This window comes from Maylandia zebra, linkage group LG12 (genome assembly GCF_041146795.1).
Source record: "Maylandia zebra isolate NMK-2024a linkage group LG12, Mzebra_GT3a, whole genome shotgun sequence".
NCBI classification, from domain to species: Eukaryota; Metazoa; Chordata; class Actinopteri; order Cichliformes; family Cichlidae; genus Maylandia; species Maylandia zebra.
This window is the reverse complement of record NC_135178.1, coordinates 16995922-17016316: the sequence shown is the minus strand read 5'-3', so window position 1 is coordinate 17016316 and position 20395 is coordinate 16995922. Positions and strand designations below refer to the sequence as shown.

The window sequence follows — 20395 nt, the reverse complement described above, 5'->3', positions numbered from 1 at the left end:
GATTGCATTTTCCAAAAAGCTTTGTATACAGATTTCCTTTTAAATGGAAATCAAACAACTGAATCATATGAGGACTACAAGCACTTTCTGAAAAAAAGTAACTTCTTATTCTCAAAATATTAAAATGTATTCTTTGAGTTTTTAATAAGATGATTTGGGATTTTTTTATTTGTTTTTAATTGCTCCATCTTATGTTTTACTTTCAGATCAGATTAGAGTACAATATACACAAATCCTGAGTCATACCAGTCGATATTATTATTTTGTACTTGACATCAGGCGTCTTGCCGCTCAGTCAGGTAATGAGTGAAAGGTTACTCTGCAAGACTGAAGGTTAGAAACATGACCGCATCAGTCAAGGACTACTAAAGCACATATCTATAAAAGGAAGGAGGAAGTTTTAAAAAATGTGATGTAAGCACAAGTGTTTTCTGCTGCCTTTTGCTGTGACAAACGGGCAAAAGGCAGCAGAAATACCAACACGCTTTAAGTTAATGAGTTAGTTGACTTAGTGACTTGGTTAATGATGACCCATTTGCTTCAGTTCAAACACACATACATACAAGAAACATCTAAATCTATCAAACCCTATTAGGATATACACTCACTGATCTGTTCATTAGGTACAACTGCTGCACTGCTTGTTAATGCAAATATATGAATGACCTGCCACATACCAGCAACTAAGCGCATTTAGGAATGTAGACACAGTCGAGATAGAGTTTACAGAAAATGATTGAAAAGTCAACAGAAGGTCTCTGGGTAAAAACCAGGTCAGAGAAAAATGGTCGCGCTGTTTCAAAGTGAAAGGCAACAGTAACTCAAATAACCACATGTTACAACCAAGGTGTGCTGACTTTTAGCTCTGAATGCATCACATGCTGAACCTTAAAGCAGATGGGCTACAGCAGCAGAAAACCACACCAAGTCACTCCAGTCAGCTAAGAACAGGAAACTGAGACTACGGTTTGCAGGATCCCCAAAATTAGACAACAGAAGATTAGAAAGACAGTGGCTGATCTTCATAAAAGCATTCTATCAATGGTTCAGGCTTCTGGTGGTGGTGTAATATTGAGGAGGATGTCTGAGACATTCTATGTATTTTAGTACCAGTGAAGCATCATTTAAACACTACAGCCTACCAGTGTATCATTGCACACCACGTCCATTCCTTTATTACAACAATGTACCCATCTTTTCGTGGTTGCTTCCAACATATAACACACCATATCACAGAGCTCAAATAATCTCAAGCTGGTTTCTTGTAGATAACAATGAGTTTACTGTGTTCAGCTGGTCTCCATGGCCTCCAGATCTCAATCCAATAGAGCACTTCTGTGATGTGACGAAACAGGAGTTTCACATCATGGATGTGCAGCCAACAAATCCACACCAACTGTCATGTCATGTTAATATGGACCAGAATCTCTGAGGAATGTTTGGAGGACCATGTTGAATCTATGCCAAAAAGAACTAAGTCGACTGTGAAAGCAAAAGAGGGTCCAACCCAGTGAGTGCAGATGGAATGAAAGAGGAAAAAGTAAAATCGCAACTCATAGATATGTTTAAAAAAATAAATGAATATGATGTAAAGGGCGCTGAAACTTAATGTCACAAATATCAGTCATGTTTGCTGCAGCCACTGCGAACACATATAGAAAAACTTTCACAAACCTCTCCACTGCATTGAAAACAGCAAAGTTAAATGCACTTGAGTCAACAATGAAATAAAATAAAAATAATCTTAATTCTAACCAATATAGAAATTATCTATTAGATTACATTAGTCTTGACACAGCCTCTGCCACCACATCAGATCAATTGCTCTGGGCCCCTTTTATCAGCTCCATCACCTAGTGGGGGTGGGGGGTCATAGTTTGGTCCCGCCTTCACTGTTGTGATTGGTGAGGGGGTAGGGACAGGCTTAGGGCGTCGGGGGGTTCCCCGGAGGCATCTTCCTTGGGGGGCTCAACCCGGGGTAGCGGTCACGTCCGGTTGAGGGCTCTGTTGGCTCTCAGGTGACTGTTTCCTCGCGGCTGCGTGCAGCGGGGCTAGGGGAGGGTCTGTGCTGACGGACGTGGGTTACTGACCTGGCAACCTGGCTGCCCCTGGGTGGGTCCGGGATGGGCGTGAGGTTCTGGGGGTGCTCCGTCTCTGGGCGGGGGCCCGGGCCGGGCCTCGGGGGCTCGGGTCCTGGTTGGTGTGTTGCCGGGGTTGTGGGCGGGTGGGTGCATGGGGGCCCGGCCCTGGAGCAGGGTGCCGCCGGTGCATCGAGCCGCCTGGGGGGCTCTTCAACTGGTGGGGGGGATGGTCACATCTGGCAGGAGCTTTCTTCTCTCAGGAACTCTCTGCAGGAGGGGGAGATACAGGAGAGGTGGAGGAAGATCTCAGCCTGGGCGTTTACCGTCTTATGTAGTCTGGAAGATGTGTGGTTGGTGGGGTGGGTGCAGTTTTCTCTGTGGTGGGGTTGGGTGGACTGTCCAGGGCTCTGTGGAGCCGGGGGGCGCTACTGCACTGGGCCCCGGTCTGATGGGCCTGGGCCCCCCTTCCCTGGCGGGTCGCGGAGGGTGGGAGTGCCTACTGGGGTCAGCGGGGGAGCTGGCCCCAGGGAGGGGTTACCTGCCCCTCCCTTCCTTCCCTCCCCATCTCCAGCTGCCTCCCTCTTCCCGCTCCTCCACAACCACCCACACATGCAGGGCCTTGGAGTGGGGGTATGTCACCAGGGTGCAGAGGAGGCTACCCCCCCCCCCTGTCCCCTTCTGGCTGCCTCTGCCTCAATTTTATCCCACAACTTAGACATTCACATTATTCACACTCTCATTACACATACATATAGGATCTTGGGGGTGGGCACAATCACGGAGTCCAAATCACCATCAGGGTGTATACCTCACCCCTGACGTCGTTGCCCACCTCTCAATTTTAAATACACTTAGTCATTGAGGGCTAGCAGGAGGGACCATGCGCTTACCTGCTGCTCCTTGGCAGGTAGCTCCATGCCCTCCTGGGTTTTAATTGCACCTTAGAACACATATGCATCAACACTACAATGAGCGGGTGGAGGGAGGTTTGGAGTCTTCTCCCACCCCCATTCTCTGCGGCCTGCTGGAGCGGGGGGGCTAGTAGGAGGAGTTGGCCGTCCGACTGCGGTCTGGGGTGTGGGGCCTCCCTGCTGCTGCGGAGTCGGGGTGGTCTGCCTCTCCCCACCGCAGGGAAAAGGGTAACACCACCTGGGTCTGGGTGCAATTCCCCCCTCCAGGGGCAAGGGTACCTAGACCCGGTTTGTAGAGTACGCTTGGGGAGTGTGATTGTGTGTACAGCGTCTCTTTATGTCTGTCTCCACGTTGGTTGAGTGTGGAGTGAGTGCATATGAGAGCATGAGGGTGGGAATGGATGTTTGTGTCTGTGTGTGCCTGTATGTCTGTGTCTATATGTCAGGTTGGGTATCAGACGCCACCTCTCTGGGGACACCTCAGGCCCTCCAAGGTTTGGAGGCCTATCTCCACCCACCACCACTTCCCCTGCCGGTGGCGGACTCCCTCAGGTGTCGGTGTGTTGGTGGTTCTTTGTGTCTGGGGGTGGGCGTCCGGGTACACACCGGCTCACTCCTTGGCGGCCGCTTGTCGGGGCCTGGGGCCTGGGGCTCGCTCGGGCCCCTTTGGAGGTGGGGTGCCCCCGGCCTCTCGGCCTAGGGCTCGGTCACTCAGGCGCAGCTGGGGGCCGGCGGAGCTCACGGGCGCGTCACTGCAACCCCCCCTGGCTTCTGCTCCGCGGCTGCTGAGTGAGCCCTCATCTGGGACTCTCCTCAGCTCTTACTGGAACAGTGGCGCGGCTGCCCCTCTGTTGGTCTTCCATGGTCTCTTGTGTTCTGGGGGCCTCTGGATGTCTGGAGTTTTGATCTCCTCCATACCCGCTTCACACCCTGGAGGATGGGGCTGTGGCCCCCCCACACTCCCTAGCAGATCATTACATGGAGAAACCTTTGGAATGCAAGCATGCTGATCCACACAGGTATGCACACATGGGTATTCACAGACGCGGACTAAAGCTTTCTTGGCTGCTGCCTCAAAGCACACTGTGCGCTGTCTATCTTGCGTGCTGCACAATATCGTTTATTACTTAGTAAATACTGATATCTATGACTAGCTAGTTTATTGTGATGGTGCTTTGTTTTCTCTATTATTATGTTGCTCTTTGTTGTTTGCTGTCTCCTCTGTTTGTTTGTTTGTTTGTTTGTTTGTTTGTTTGTTTTTTCTCCATACAGGTGACCCAGGAGTTTTTTTTTTTTTTTTTTTGTCTCTCTTCCCCCCCCTTCTCACCGTCTCTTCTCCCCTTGGGTTTTCTTTCTTTCTCTCCCCCTCTCTCTCTCATTCATTCCCCCTGTCCTATTTATTAAAAAAAAAAAAAAAAAAAAAAAATGACAAAGGATGAACTGAAGCTCTGCCATCACGTAATGTCGCATACTGCTGTTTCTGATGTCATTTAAAAAAAAAAAAAAAAAAGAAAAAAAAGAAAAAAAAAAAAAAAAAAAAAAAAAAAAAAAAAAAACAATGAAATTACTTACAGAGCTTGGCAGCAATCCCTTACATCTCTCACTTTCCAAATCAAATTACAAAATGAATTTTCATGTTACATATTCTCTTATTTCATTTATGAAATGCTAGCTAGAATACTTATTCTAACAGTAAAAGTACATTTTTAGTGTCACATTTTCTGTTGGCTGAGGAAACACAAATGCATCATCAAACCTGTGCAATCAGGGTGTATGCACGAAAATGCACGTGCAAATGCATGATGATGCAAAGCTAGATTATTTGTTAGTGTGTTTTTTGTTTTTAACTATTTTTCCCTCAGGTATTAAAGAAGCAAACCTAATCCTACTTCATCTGTTCTCATCTCCTGTCTCTTCACTTGTTCGCATCTCATCTTAATTTGCTCTTTTCCCACTTCATATCATCTTATCTCATGTGGTCTCAACTCATCCCCTAGTCATGTCTCATTACCTGTAACCCCATTAGATCTGTCTTCATTACCTTTACTTCCTTTCATCACCCATCATCTCATGTTGCACTTTTTTCCATTCCTAGTTCCACTATTAGATCCAGATCATGCACTTTGTACTCTATTTGGTATAGAGGTATACAGTAAAACTAATAAGATAGAACAATAACGCTGCACTATGCACTATAACCTCGGAAGATTATGCCACTGCTTTCTTCTCAGGCAAAGGAAAGGGCCAACAAGTGACCAAAAAAACTTGGATAAAGATGGCAGCGATAGGAAGTAACTAATGCTTGAATGCGGAAACTTTATTTGGCAAAATGACATTTCTCTACATTATGTAACTGAAAGGCTTATTGACAAAGCTGTAAGATCAATTTCAATGAAGTCACTGCATTCTTTCATTTACCTCTACAGCTGAGCATGGTGCACTTTTCCTATACAGATTTAATGGATAACAGAGCTTTTGCCAACCTCTGTAGGGAAACGTGTGCTAATGTGCTTAATCACTTTCAGACAGCAATCTGGATGATGCTCAGAAAAGTCTGGAGCACTTCAAAAATGATGAGATGAAAAGCTTTGGAGCAAGTGAAAGAAAATGTGCCTATATGATTTTATGCATGCTGTATCTTTAGTGTTGTTCTCATGAGATTTAATATTATGACATTGAAAATGACATTCCATTTTATTTGACTGAAACTGAAACTTAAAAACTTGAAGTTTTCTCTTTGATGTTTTGGGCTGAATGATTTTTGTGAATGCAATCGTTACCATTAGCCTTCATGCTTGCTGCCATATGGTTTCTCTTGGGGCACCCTGACTCAGCATGATGTGTGGTGTGGGAATATACCTGCCATCAATCTCCACCAGTGCCGCTGGTTTGACAACCAGCCACTTTTCATGAAAACAAAAAAGACAGGATGAACCTGTGGGCATGCACGGGCCTGTTGCAGCCTCTGTCTAAAGGCAAGGACACTGAGACAGATGGTCGTGAGTCTAGGGGACAGTCCCCCTGGAAGAAACGTTTGTGCGCAGGCTAAACAAAGCCAATGGCATCAGAGCATGCTGTCTGTTTAAAAACCCTACCAGGAAAGACTTGAAACTGAAATCAGCTGGTCTGCTCGACGTATATGGAGAAACTGTGATGATAAAATGATACCAAACAAATTAGCTTGTAAGGTGGGAGGTTGTTTATGATCACCACATAAATCTACAACGAAACTGGATGTATATATCTGGCCAATACAGTCCTCGATGGTGGAGACAGTAAAGAAATCAGCGGACTGGAAACAGATGAGTGCATAGGGGCAGTGGGACATCGCATCAGCACAATCATGAAACTTGTCTCGTTTATTAAATTAGCAAATCAATAAAGTCTTGCCTGCTGTCTTCTATTTTCAGGCTTTAGGGGGGAAAGAGGAAAAAACAGTACGACAACAGAAAAGCTCCTGTGTGCGTTTGGGACTACACGAGTCTTTACTCACAGAATCACTTGCGTTTTTACGCAGCTGCTCCTCCTCTCCCGTCACAGCGGCCGGGTCCACCACCAGCTTCTCGAAGCACGCTGAGCCGAGAGAGGAGCTCTTCTGCTGGTACACCATCAGCTGGGACATCGGGAGTTTTGGGCTTCCGTGCGCCGTGAGCTCTGGTTTGCTCCCCGTGGCCCCAGAAGCCGTGCCAAGAAGCTGTAGCAGAGGCTGTCCGCCGCTGCTGGTCCCAGGAACCGCATCGCTTCCGAGAGCCTTGTCTCCCTCAAAAGGTGCCGGAGTAGAGCAGCATAGGTTCGGCTGCGACGATGAAAATACCCGGTCCAGCTGTTTCTTTTTTCTCTTAAACATCCAAAGCCCCGATTCCTTCTTGCTGCCCTCCGCGCCCCCGGCACCACGACGCTCTGATCCCAGTTTCGGGCTCAGCCACGGCTTGGTTTTTTCCTGGAAATTCTTCCACATTCTCCGCTGGTAGGACAAGGACTCTTGCCCCTTGGCTGTGCTCTCGTGTTTCGGTGATTTTTGCTCCATTGTGCCTGTGCAGCAGCCAGCCAGCCTGAGCACACTCTGTATAGTGGACGGATGTCACAGTTGGGCAGCTGCGGCTCGGGTGCACTTCCACTGATGATCAGTTTTTAGAGCGCCAAGAACGAAACGCGCTGTGCGACGATGAAGGAGGGTGTCAATCTTCCTGCGAACCTTGCAGAATGCCTCTGCAGACTACTCTGTAAATTTTTATGTCCCACTGTGCAGTGGGCTAGTTAGAAGGAAGGCAAGAATTCATGTAAGATTTAAGATATCTCACCTCAGCGATGAAAGTTGGAGCACGTGCTGTGACTTCATCGCGATTGCGTAAGAGATTTTAAAATTATTCGCCCGCTTTTCTTTGACTCTCGTCCACGGTGTTTAACCAGGGGTTAGGCAAACTTACCCATTAATTATTGTATTCAAATGAAGGACGAAGGGTGCACCACGCCGCCCTCTGGCCAACCGTGTCACTTGACTGGGTAATCTGTATGCTGGCGATTGCATAACAGTACCCCACAGTGCCTCGTGGAGATGTTTATAATTTAATTGTGGGTCCCATGTCATTCCCATCTGAGTTTATATCTTTGTATTTTAGTACTTTATCATACGTGCATTTTTTTAACCTTGTGAAAGCTGTGCAGACAGAGACTTGATGTCCCCTTTGTCACATGGATGGTCTCGCGCTGTTTAAGCAAGTCTGGATATGTTTCACTGAATGTTATCACCCACGTGCAGCAGCGAGCAGGCATCACTGAGCAGCCTCCCCTCTCTCAGCTCTCTCTTTAGTTGCTGCGCTGATGTATAATAACTCATTACGTCTCCCACCCCCCGGCCCTTGTTTCAGTGCTGGCTGTTCTCTGCCCTCCTGTTTAACACTGTGTCCTCTCTCTCTTAGAAACAAACACACAGAGACAGTAAGAATGAAGAACACGGATTAATCAGAAAATTATCATCAGTCTTTGGTGCTGTGCCATGAATTCGGGGATGGATTAGAGATTCAGGTTCTCTTTGCTTGAAATTTCTGTCATCTCCCAAAATGAACCATTTTCATTTACAGCTAACAGGATGGTGAAATGCTCTCAACGTCTCTTTAAGTTAAGTAAATCGTGGTGTAAGCCAAACTGTCCCTTTCGGCTCCCAGGCTTTTCTATAGGGCTTCCATGGAAAACTGATGAGTCTGCTCTGAGAAGGCCTTTCCTCTTAATGACCTTGATCCCATTGATAAGAGACTAATCCACTGTGTGTGTGTAACAGAGAGGGAGAGAGATACATAGACATGAAATATTTTCTTTCATGAGTATAACTACATCTAATTCAGAGCCACTACCACACTTGAAACACTGTGTATCCTGTGATTAAACGAAGCAGAGATCCGATCTGTTCACCTGAATCCAAATACTTAGGGTTGGGTCAAGCCTTTAAATTGAGTTGAGTATGCCTTGTACAAATAATCACATGTTGTGTTTCACAGGCTCAGTCTAGAACCTGACCTATCTGGTACAAGCGGTTCCTCGTTGTTGGTAGCCTCAATAAATTAAGGTTAAGTTCTTCACCGAAGAAGCCACACAGGATTGAGCTTGCTTTTTTATTTAATTTGAAGTGTTTCCAATCAAAAAACATGTCTGCCACCCTTGTTCCCACAGGAACAAGCAAATCCAAACGATCCATGGGGGAGTCTGTCTTACTTTTATCAGTGTAATAAAGGGATTTAGTGACTCTGGATTTTAATTAAATTACAGAGCATTTGTATTTGTACAGTCATTGCCCACCCTAAGCTTTATTTAAAGCTCTCCACGATAAGCATTTTCTGGCTTGTAGGACTAATAGAGAGGAGCTTTAATGATGCACTTTCGTGGTCCAGTGCAAAGAGCCTGGATTAAACTGTATTTTAAACTATTAGCATAATACAGTAAGACAAACTCCAGGGAACAGGAGTGTCAAATGCAATATTTGAAGGCAATACAAACTATCAAAGTTGGGATGAAAAATAACAGCAAAAAATTGAAAAAGGTATTAGGTTATCTCAATAACCGCTTTTTTAAAAGCTGGTGTTTTGAGGTATGTTGTCACGAGAACTGCTGCTAAGAAGGCTGACCAGTTTCTCAGCAACATTTCTACGAATTACAACTATGTTTCACGCTTTCTGGTCATCAAATATTTTGCAGAGTTAAACTGCCTCGCCACATAGACAATGCATTTTTTTTTTTTGCAAGACTGTTCACACTGGCAGGCAGGCACACCCCCATGAAAGGAGACCACAGTTACCAAGTGACAACACAAACACATAATCTCTAAAGCTGGCTGAAGAACAGCACAGACCTGTGAGTATTCTTATATGACAAATAAAAAAATAGCAACATTTGTTTAACGTCTTTATCCAAAATGTTCAAAATGTCTCGTGATGCTCCCAGTGAGAGATAGAATATATAATATGCTTATTTTAACAAAAAGAATGATAAGGAGGATATTTGAGTGGAAACTATCACACTAATATATTTAATACATATCTCTTTGTAGACAATAAGGATGTCTCATCATCAGTCTGACACACAGAGTCACACAAGGTAACCTTTCTCATTCACATATCCATATTCAGTGCATACATTCAGTATATTGCAGTCATTTACTTTTCACTTTCAATTTGTGTGGGTTGCTAATTCAGTTTAAAATCTGATCTGCGCTTAAGAGGTGAATAAGATGTGCGTCGACCGCTCGCTGATGGGATTGAATTAAGGTTGTGAACCTTTCGACACCGCTGTGAATCAAACTGATAAAATTAATCCTTAATCCACAACAGCCTCAGACAGGTCCAACACAGCATGCACAGGGACATGAAGACAGAACCCAAGGGCATGAAAACCAATGTACAACATTTCAATCCATCTACATTCTCTCTCTTAGTAGATCAACTCTTTGTAGAATTGCACTTTAAAATGACTTTTTTCTTCTTCAACATGACTTTGCAATATTTGCAACACCTGTTTTTGCATCTTCTAAATACTAAAAACCCCAACAAAGAGCTTCTAAAACATTATAAGCTTGATATTTTTTTGTTTACTTCCTGATTAAGGCCAGATGTCTTGGAAGGTCGTTTGAGGAGTCAGGATAGGCCGCTAGCTGTGCTGCTAGAACAAGCTCTCAGAATCAAAGAGGAGGTGACAGCTGGTCTGCAGTCCAGCCATGGCTCTGTCCAAATTGAGGCACTGTCCCGTAAGCTGTTGGAGAATCACATACTCACCATTACACGTATTGTTAAACAACTCAGCATGGGCATACAGGTATGCAAGGTGGTGGAAGTAAGTTGTGAAAAGTGCTGTTGCATGCATGTTTAGGTATTAAAGTATTGTGTAAGTCTTTTTCTTGTTTTGTGTGGAATATGCTGTACGTCTTTTAGGTGGGTGAAGTCGAGCATATGTGCTGATTGTCTCCTTTTCTGGCTGTTCTCTTCTCCTTGTATTGTTTGATGTGCAGCACACCCACGCCAACTCATGCCCACAAACTCCCAGCTGATTTGATTACACCTGATAGAATGGTGCAGTGCTCAAATAAAGCCTACTTGACTTCTCGCCATCATCAGCTCATGCACATTTTGTCTGTATAAGCATAAAGTGATCATGTGCACAGTATGTGGTTAACTAAATACTCTCAAGTTATGCGTTTAAATTCTAACAGCTATTCTCCTGACAGTCAAGCAGAAGAACTGCAAAAGAGTACACGGATCTTAGGCTCGCGGAACAAGTGTGAGGGTGTTTGGAGTCATCTTTCACTGAGCAGAACATCAAACCACTCTCTGAAAGCTGCCTTACAGAAGTAGGGCACCGGAATGAAACATTCAGCTTCATTAGTGTATACCAAATGGGCCATTAGCATGATTAGAGGCTATCATCGTTTGAAATATTACATGAATGCCAACAAACTAATTAATCCTGCAAATCAAGAAGCAATCAACTAAGTAAAGGACTGAATACTTTGCAAAATCAAATGTAAGCCACATCACACAGTCACACTGTTTGCTTTCATGATAATGCCAGAGGGTAATCCATTTGATTTGAGGTTATTTTACACATGCAGCCTATACAGCAATCAGTCATGCAAGTGCACTGATGAAATTCTGCCAGTTTTAAGTGAGCTTTTGTAGCGAAGCACGTGTCGTTTGCATTTAATGTTTATCTTGATGGCATTGAATGCTGCATAATTAGTTCAAATCTGAAGCTTCCTGCTGGTACTTTCCAAACAAATCATGTACTTCCTCATCTGGTTTTTCACTTAATTTGCTGGGAAAACAGTCACATCTTTTTTTTAACAAATGTGAAACATGCTGTCTTTGTTCTGGGTAAAGGAATTAGAGAAAGAGATGGCCCAGCGGGACTCTGTCACCTCTGGAGTGGCACACGCTGTTCAAAACATGGACCAGAAAAACACAGCTGGCGTCGGAGACCTGAGAGGAAGAGTAGCCAGGTAGGCACTGTGTGAGTCCTGAGTCAGACATTGCTTTCAAATGCTGAGAAAAAAACTGAACAGCAAGTGAAGGAAACAAGAAGGCATTATTTCAATTGACTGGAGTGATCTGACGTTCCTCGCTGATACCCTGCGTGTTTTTCTCACTCCCTAATGGAGTGAAATTGTTTAGCCTTCATTCTGTCTAGCAACTCTTCGCCATTGCACGACCTCAAATCAGTCCTGGCATACACACAGACATGCACAGATGCAATTATTTTGTTCCCACCTGGGTGAGGTTCCCAGGTTTAAATGCACTTTAGATGCTGATTAGCACTTGCTCATTATTCTGTGATTCTGTGCACATCACACTTACTGCACTGGATTGCTGAAAAGTGTCTGCCATCTCACATACATTGTGATTGGCCTTTTAATGTGTAGTTGCCTAGACCTAATTATTTCTAACACTTCTGGCATCCACTGATCAGTGCATTTCATGTGTAAAGAGATAGAAGACAAAGATATGTCATTTACAAAGCAGGCATATCAGTGAGATTTCAGGGGGTGGAAATGGGGCTGATGCAGGGTCCAATAAAGAGAGAAGAAGAAAAACAAGTGGTCAGTGTGATAGCCTCTTTCATGTTGTTCATAATTAATCAAGTAAGCTAAGGGCCAGTGGTTTTTGTGTTGGTTGGCACTGGTCAGTGAAGCCATTAAGAGAAGCACTGGACTGGTCTCCAGGGAAAAACTCAAATTTCAGACCAATCGTTTATCACAAATATTTTAAAGACACGCACTCACACAGGCAGGCCCAATAAAGCCGTAAGAGAAAGCCTTAACAGGCTGACATCTTGAACCAAGCAATGAAAGGAAGGAAGCTGTACTGTCATGCTGATTAAAAGAGTTGCTGCAATTGATACTTATCGCTTCAACTGAATTCAAAGTTTGCTAAAAGCAACATTTTCCAAGTCAGAGGCTGTAAGTTGTGTTTTTGCAACGTCCTAATTGCTTTTGGTGATAAACAGATTTCTCACTTAACCCTCTCAGGTTCAAATTAAGTTTTCTGAGTAAAAAAAAACTCATAAAATATGTATGTGGGGTAATCAGGTTGTTAGTTTTTAACTGTTGCAAATCGGCAACGTCTGCCTTGAGAGGGTTAATTTATTCTCATAGTTATTTTTTGGGTGGGTGGGAGCGTCTTTGTACCAGTGAGTCATTAGTAGATGCAAACAAGTGACCACTGAAATCTGTTCAGAGTAACCATCCTCACTGCTAAGGTTTTACCAGAGCCTCTTCTTCTTATTTATTTCATGATCTTGCTTTGCAAATTGATAACAGCAGTGTAACATTTTTTCATTCTAATTTTGTGATTCTATTATACAACTTTTTTTTTCTAGTCTTTTGCTCATCCCTCTGTCTTCACACCTTCCCCAAACTCCCTTCAATCCCATTTTTCTCATTCAGTGGTCTCTCACCAGCTCTCTGTTCTTCCCCACCTATTATCGCAGGTGTGATTCCAGCATTGCCAAGCTGAGCGCTGACGTGAGCTTCAGAGAGCAGCAGGTGATCAGACTGCAGAGGGAGGTTCGAGAGCTCAGCAAAGCTGTGAATGGACAGCTCAAAGAGCTGGAGGACAAGGTGGGGAAAAAACGTATGCATGCTGACAAGGGTTTAGCAGAAAAGGAGTTGCGAGAGCAGTTGAGCAAAACTTTGCACTGTGTGCAAATCAGCTACTACACCAGTGCCCCAATGAGAGTTTTCACAAGTCATAAGTTAATATTGTAACACGTATTTGCCATATTTAGGTTCTTTTTTTTTATCTCTGTGACATTGATGCCATCAAAAGCATTATTCTCCAGTATGATAGCATACTGGCATGAACTGGCATTCATGATCATTACCCCTTGCATCTCCTCTATCTAAACACACGCTCAACACAATATTCATTCATTCATTTGAATTCTCTGTTCCCAAACTAAAGGATAATGTACTGTTTTGTTATTGTCATTATTATTTTTTTACATTTGTAGAGAGAGGTTGCGTTTATTTGAAAGCTTGATGCATTGAAAGGATCATAATCTGGTAATATGAATAGTATTTATCTGCACTGTACACTTTATTAGGTACACCTTGCTAGTACTGGGTTGGGCCTCCTTTTGACTTCAGAGGTGCCTGAATTTTTTGTGGCATAGATTAAGCAAGGTGCAAGAAAACCTCCTTGGAGAATTTGGTCCATATTGACATGATAGTATTTCACGATTGCTACAGATATGTCAGCTGCGCATCCATGCTTTGAATCTCTTATTCTGCCACATACAAAAGGTGCTCTCCTGACTGTGGAGGCCAATATTCGCATAGGCTGTGGTGTCCAAACAATACTCATCTGGTACTAAGAGGCCCAAAGCAAACAAGAAAATACTCATCATCACACCATCATCACCAGCAGTCTGAACTGCTGATACAAGGCGGGACAGATCCATCCTTTCATCCTGTTTGCGCCAAATGATGACCCTAACTTTTGAATACAGCAATTGCAGGTTCATCAGACCAGGCAACATCTTCAGTTGTGCAGTTTTAGTGAGTCCAGGCAAATTGTAACTGGAGAGGTACATTTTGTGGTCTTCTGCTGCTGTAGCCCATCTGCTTCAATTTTTCATGTCCTATGTTCAGAGATGAACTTCTGGATATCTTGGATATAGAAAGTGGTTATTTTACTTCAGGTTGCTTTCTCAGCAGCCTGAAGCTTTTAGACCATTCTCCTCTGACGCTTAGCATCAACAAGCCATTGTCACCCTAAGAACTTCCACTCATTGGATATTTTCTCCTTTTCAGGTCATCTTAACCCTAACCCTAGAGAAGGTTGTGCAGGAAAATCCCAGTAGATCAGCAGTTTCTTAAACAACCAGGCCAACCTGGCACTAGCAATCATATCATGTTCAAAGTCGCTTAAATAACCTTTCATCCAAAATATTTAGTTTCAGCTCGTCATCTTGACCACATCCACATACTTAAATCCAGTAAGTTAACAAGCAGTTAAACAGGTGTACCTAACAAAGTGGCCCAGTGAGTATATTTTGCTGTTTATCCGAGAGAGGATGGCTAGCTGAGCTGTGATGGGATGACATTTGGAGCTTACTGCTGCTGAGTGAGTTTGACCTTATCAAACAAACTCAGAGGCTCAGTCATAACCAGAGTTTGAAAGAAAGAAATGAGATGGGAAATAAATTCAAATGGGATGTCAAGGTCGTCATAAAAAAGCTTTCACCCCACCCCCACCTACACCTCCCGCCCAAACCCTACCTTTTTTTTTTTGACAAGGTCAGCATTATAGAAAATATGAAAACCCTGGATTACGATAAGTATGTCACATATTATAATGCTTTTTACTTGACCTAAAGCAATCAAAAGTGCCTTCAACACTCTCGCTGATTCAGCCAGCCTTCAGTTGTGTTGGTAGTATGGGGTGGTAAATCACTGTGATGACAGCACATTAGCTGTGGGCCAGTGGTCAAGCGCCTACCATAAAAATAATTGAAAACGCATACAAAGTGGGTCACCGGTGTAACTCTCAGTCATGAGTGGCCACAGGAGTGGTGCATAGCACAGTCTGCTCAGCAAAGCAGAAAACACAAAAGGGTAAAGGTCAGAAACAAAGCTGACGATTATGTTTGTGTGTTTTCTTGTCACCAGATTCATGTTGAGCTTAGAAGACTGGAGGCCTCACTGACAAAGTCTTCTAAGGACCTAAAAAACTCGATGTCTGATCTGCGTAGACAAGTTAAGCTATTAGAAGACAAGTAAGACTGTTAATCATGCAACAAACCTAATGTTGTGGTACTAAGGATTCCTGGAGACACCCAACACTGCACCAGGTCATTCCATGAATTTAGCTGCTGATCATGCATTTTCTGGCAGCTACTGTGAAAAGTTGACAACTTTCTTAGTTGATTTGCTGTTTAATAGTGTTCCTCAAAACACCAACATAAATTCTTACCTACAACCATTCCCAACTATAGTTACAGCTGCTCCAGGGCTACACATTCCCAAGCCACATTCACCCTGAAATATTAATGCAGGAGGCACAATAATGGTGAAAGCTTGTTGTCCGTTTACTATTCCGTCTGAGAAATAATGTCAGCTGGAAGCAATATATAAACATTTTAGAAACAGAGAGACGCGAATGATAGATATGTTCTATTTAATAATGTTGTACCTGCAATGGAAAGCAGCCCACTGATCATATTAGAGCCAAAAGAACAGATAAAAATAGGCGATTTTTGTGTTTCTGAAATGCGTCACAATAATAATGTTGAAAACAAGCACCCAAAAAAAAGAGGCTTCCTTTATTTTATTTGGATTATAGATTTAATATATTATATATCCATCCACCCACCTAGGTTGTGCTTGACCATTGATGGATAGAGCTGGAAAAGATGAAACATACCGAGTGATGTTGTCTACACGCTACTCAACCTAATTTGTTTTTTTGTTTTTAAGTGGCCAGGTCATTTTTTGAAAGTAGGCACTGCTGATGTCAGAAAGATTTTTTTTTTATTTATTAATGTTCAGTCTACAAAGAGAGTTTATTGGATTTTGAATCCTGGGTGTCATTGGTTCTTTTTGTTCTGACTGTCTCATGTATGACTACACTGAGCCACACTTGCTGGGAGATTTTCTTAGATGCAGTTTAGTCATTAAAGGCCTCATTAGTCTCAAAAAGGTAGTCAGTCAGGATGACCTTTGTTTTTTAAGTGATGAGATCCAGTGTCCGCTGGAGGTGGCGATGCAGGGACAGTTGGGCACTAGAGACCATGTCTGCAGATATAACAGAAAAAACATTTGAAATGAAATAAATATGCCAGACAAGGCCACAAGGACTTCAAATTAAAGGGCATCACAGACTGCCCCTTTACATTTACAAGCTGACTTTCAAATATGTGCAGACAAGTGCATTCTGAAAACTTATCTAACAAGAGCCAAGCCAACTGTCATGTTGTCTAGTGTCAGCGTGAACTGCATTAGGCAGCTGGAATGATAACGGAGTGCAGTATTGTGACACCTGTACAGAAAAAATGATTTGCAGCAGTGACACACAGGCGAGTGTCTACTGATTGTCTCAAGGACACTTTAGACAAGAGGAATACGACTAAAGAAGGTCTCGAGGTACTTTTTGAGTCCGATAGTTTTACACAGTCCACACAATATTTCATTCAGTTTGGTTGCAGCTTCCATCAGAAACATTTCAGTACTGTTCATCAAATGAGAACCACATGCAGCTTTCAATGACCACCTCCCCAGATATTACAAAGAGAGAAATATTCATATGGTCCAAATACAAATACAGCATTCAGAGCTACAGAGCACAAAATTTCCCACCACTGTTTTTCACACTGCTGTTTTGGTATTTCTCAGTGGTGAGCTTGACGTGACATTAAGCAAAACAAGAAGCACTGTTGCTGATGAAATCTCACGTCTGATTACCAGACTGTGAAATTATGAACATTGACTTTTTAACAGCTAAACCTAAAGCATGTTCCTTTTATAGTAAACTTACGGGTTACAAATTATTAATTTAGTACTTTCATTCTCAATCACACAATCACACATTTTTACTTGAAAGCTATTTAGTAGAAGTGGAAGTGCCAATAAAGCATTGGTTTTCTAAATAGACACAAACTTTATTTCCTGTAGGGCTAAACTAGCAGAAAAGAACTGATATGTCCTTGAAAGTTGCAAGACTGTGTAAACTTTTAGATCCTAAGACATTTATGAAATGAAAAATCTTTACCTAAATGTAAAGAAGTAAAGCTATTACAGTTCACTTTGTATTCCTTGTGTCTTTGCAGAATGACAGGAGAGCTTGACGAGGGCAAGGAGCAAACAGCAAAATTGAGGACCTGGACAGAACAACAGCTCAAGAGCTCTCTCCAGTCACATGCCGAGGACAACCAGGAGCTGGTTTCACTATTACAAGACAAAATGGTACAATATACATAATGGTTTAAAAATGTTTGACATGTACACTCACTGAAAACTTCATTAAGTACACATGTTCAATTCTACATATTTAGGTATATTGACATGGTCAAGATGACCTGCATGAGAATGGGGAAGAAAGGTGATTCAGCTGACTTTGAACGTGGTGTGGTTGTCAGTGAACAGGAAATTGAGGCTACACTTTGCACAACTCACTAAAAGCAGACAATAGGAGATGGAAAAAATGTTGTGTGGTCTGGTGAGTCTCTCAAAGGGGCCAAAAGTGTGTCACAACATTGCACCACCACCACCCTGAACCACTGATACGAGACAGGATGGATATATGATTCGTGTTGTATACACCAAATTCTTCCCCATAAATCATGGATCCATCCTGTCTCGTATCAGTGGTTCAGGGTGGTGCTGGTGGTGCAATGGTGTGGCACACTTTTGGTAAACAGACATTCTGTACTTAAGTAGAAGTACAGACACCAGTGCTGAAAAATACTCCAGTAAAAGGTGAAGTTGAAGTAAGTTGAATTTTTCTAAACAAAGGTACTCAGCTTGAATCAGGTAAGTAGAACATGAGCAGAGAAAAAACGAAAAATAAAAAATAGCTCTATTTTCTGTTGCCTAGATTGTAGAGGGTGACTTTGCCTCTAAACAGGAAAATTAGTAAGCAAGAGGTTAAAGGTAGGTTCAGTGTGTGGGAAAACAATCACAACTCACCTATTGAGAGCTCCAGTAGTCTATGATGCTGCTCTTTGTGGATGGACACAACTGAATTCAACCAGATGTCAGGACGTGTTTCATGAGTTGTCCTGGCTGATTTCCATCCACTGCAGTGACAGTACACTGTTTACTCTATTTAAGTACAGTAACAAAGTATTTGTACTTTGTTACTTAATTACTTCCCACCTCTGCTATGATTTATTTATTAATTTTAGATGTTGTGGACTATAGTATGAAAATGATATAACTACGCTCCGCCAAGTTTAAAAACTGAATTTTCATGTGTATGCTGTGCTTAGTTAGGGGCGGAGTCTAGATTGGCTGACCGCCTGCTTGCCCTGGAGGCACGTGTGGAGAAGTTTGACATCCAGCAGAACCAGGCTGACCGCAGTCGGCATGATCAGCTGAAACGCTCAGAAGACAAACTTAGCAGAAGAATAACCTTAGTGGAGAACAACCTTCATCAGGAGCTGCAGCTGCTCAAACAGCAGTACCACAAAGGTGAGTGATCACTGCTGGTAACTTGCTGTCATCAGAGAGCAAACACACATGTACTACATGTTCTTCACCATACACGTCAAGGAAAATAATGGACATGCGAGAGCAATTCACAAGAGTCTGAAAAATAGAAAGAAAGGAAAAAAGAAAAATACTTATAATAAGTAATCGTAAAATGAATATAAGCGATTAACCCCACCAGGCAGCCAACATTTATTTTTACCACAAATGAGATGTTTATTGTTTCCTTTAATTACAGTAGTCACTGACTTGGTGTTGATATGTTAAACGGGAGTTCAGCTCGGATGCTTTCCAGCTCATCATGTGGTCTAATAATTGGCTGTACAACAGTAGTATAAAGGATCTTATCCTGCACATATGTAGTTACAACACAGCTAGTATGCTGCGAGCCAATCCACAGGAATAGGCAGTCAACTAGCCTGCCAAATACTCTAGCTCGTCTCCCTATCATGCTGCTGTTGACATCCATCCTCATCTCATTTCCCAGGATGCCTGACACTAGATCTCACATCTGCCTCCCTTCCTGACAGTCTCTCTCACTCCACAGCTCTTATTAAAGAGCAGACATATAGAAAAGTGCCCAAACTTCCCTTGGTAAATAAGACCATGGGTAAACTGATCTATGAATCACTACTCAGCCACTCCTAACAGCACTCCAGAGCCATTCATCCACTGTGCTATTTTAAGTGTGGGATGAAAAGAAAGAAGGAGATGGTATGAGAGAATAAATGCATAATTGATGAGAGTTGTAAATATTCGTGGCAAGAAAGACATTGAGTTATGGAGCTGGAAAGAGAAGATACTTAATATCTCAAAGGGAGCCTTTCAACCCCACAGTCTGTTACTGAATACATTCTGTAATAAAAATGCATCAGCTCTATGTACTATTACATAATTAACTAGGTATTAAAAATATAAGTAATGATTGGGAGCAATTAAGCATAGAATAGGGGGGAGACCACAGGGACAAGAGACAGAGCAAGATGAAGGATGTCAATAAATCAAAAGTAAAACACAAATATGACAGGTTGAATGCAAAATTAGAACTAGGACGGTTTTTAAAGACTTAATGTTATGAGCCCACAGGAGGAAAGTCCTTCCAGTACCATCATAGCACATCCCTCATCCAGCAACAATGACCTGAATTATTTTCACCTCAGATGCTTTATGTTCAGTGATGATTTATGCACCCTGCCTCTGTTTGAATAGGGTTCCAGTCTGTGCATGATGCAATTGAATCACTGAGTCAGATATGTGACATCAAATCTCGCCTTGACAAGGAGAAGCTTGAGAAGGATATCAGCCACATCCGCAGCAAGGTGCTCAAGTACTAGTGACATACGCTGAAGAGGAACTTGTTTTTTCTTGTCACACCTATCCTGAAGCAGAAGCTTGGATCAAAGGCTTGGAAGTAAAACCCTCTGGGTGTTACTACATTCATCTTTAAAAATAAAAAAACAATGCTGTTTTAACTGTATTTAATCTACCTGCTCTTTAAAAACCAGGTAAAGGATCCAGTAAGTACTGTATATTAGCAAATCACAAAGAGCTGCTATTCACAGTAAGATACCTACCTTTTCACAACTCACTACATTTTTAACTTTGCAATGTTTTGACTGTAAAACCTTTAAATACCATTGTACTTAAATGATATCACACTGATAAACTTGTGTTTTGAATATTATTTTAGTATTATCTAATAAATGATGTATTTT

The 20395-nt window shown here is 42.6% G+C and overlaps 2 protein-coding genes across 6 annotated transcripts in view; one reads left to right on the top strand and one right to left on the bottom strand.

The window, feature by feature from the left end:
* mctp1a (multiple C2 domains, transmembrane 1a) overlaps window positions 1–7019 on the bottom strand; it is a 140900-nt gene extending 133881 nt beyond the window's left edge. For all 4 annotated transcript variants that reach the window (XM_024804557.2, XM_004544377.6, XM_076890784.1 and 1 more), the window contains exon 1: window positions 6486–7019. In XM_024804557.2, coding sequence (XP_024660325.1) covers window positions 6486–7019 — 534 coding nt within the window. The remainder of the gene's footprint in view (window positions 1–6485) is intronic.
* Window positions 7020–7467: 448 nt separating this feature from the next.
* fam81b (family with sequence similarity 81 member B) lies at window positions 7468–20317 on the top strand. Of its 2 annotated transcripts, XM_004544381.2 has the most exons (9): window positions 7468–9337; window positions 9534–9580; window positions 10087–10294; window positions 11356–11474; window positions 12962–13091; window positions 15144–15250; window positions 17300–17435; window positions 18461–18662; window positions 19890–20317. In XM_004544381.2, the coding sequence occupies exons 2-9, from the start codon at window positions 9543–9545 to the stop codon at window positions 20012–20014; spliced, it is 1065 nt and encodes a 354-aa protein (XP_004544438.2). In that variant the 5' UTR covers window positions 7468–9337; window positions 9534–9542; the 3' UTR covers window positions 20015–20317. The 2 variants fall into 2 exon arrangements, with proteins under 2 accessions (XP_004544438.2, XP_004544437.2); XM_004544380.4 differs by lacking the exon at window positions 7468–9337 and having other exon boundaries at window positions 9348–9580.
* Window positions 20318–20395: the final 78 nt, after the last annotated feature.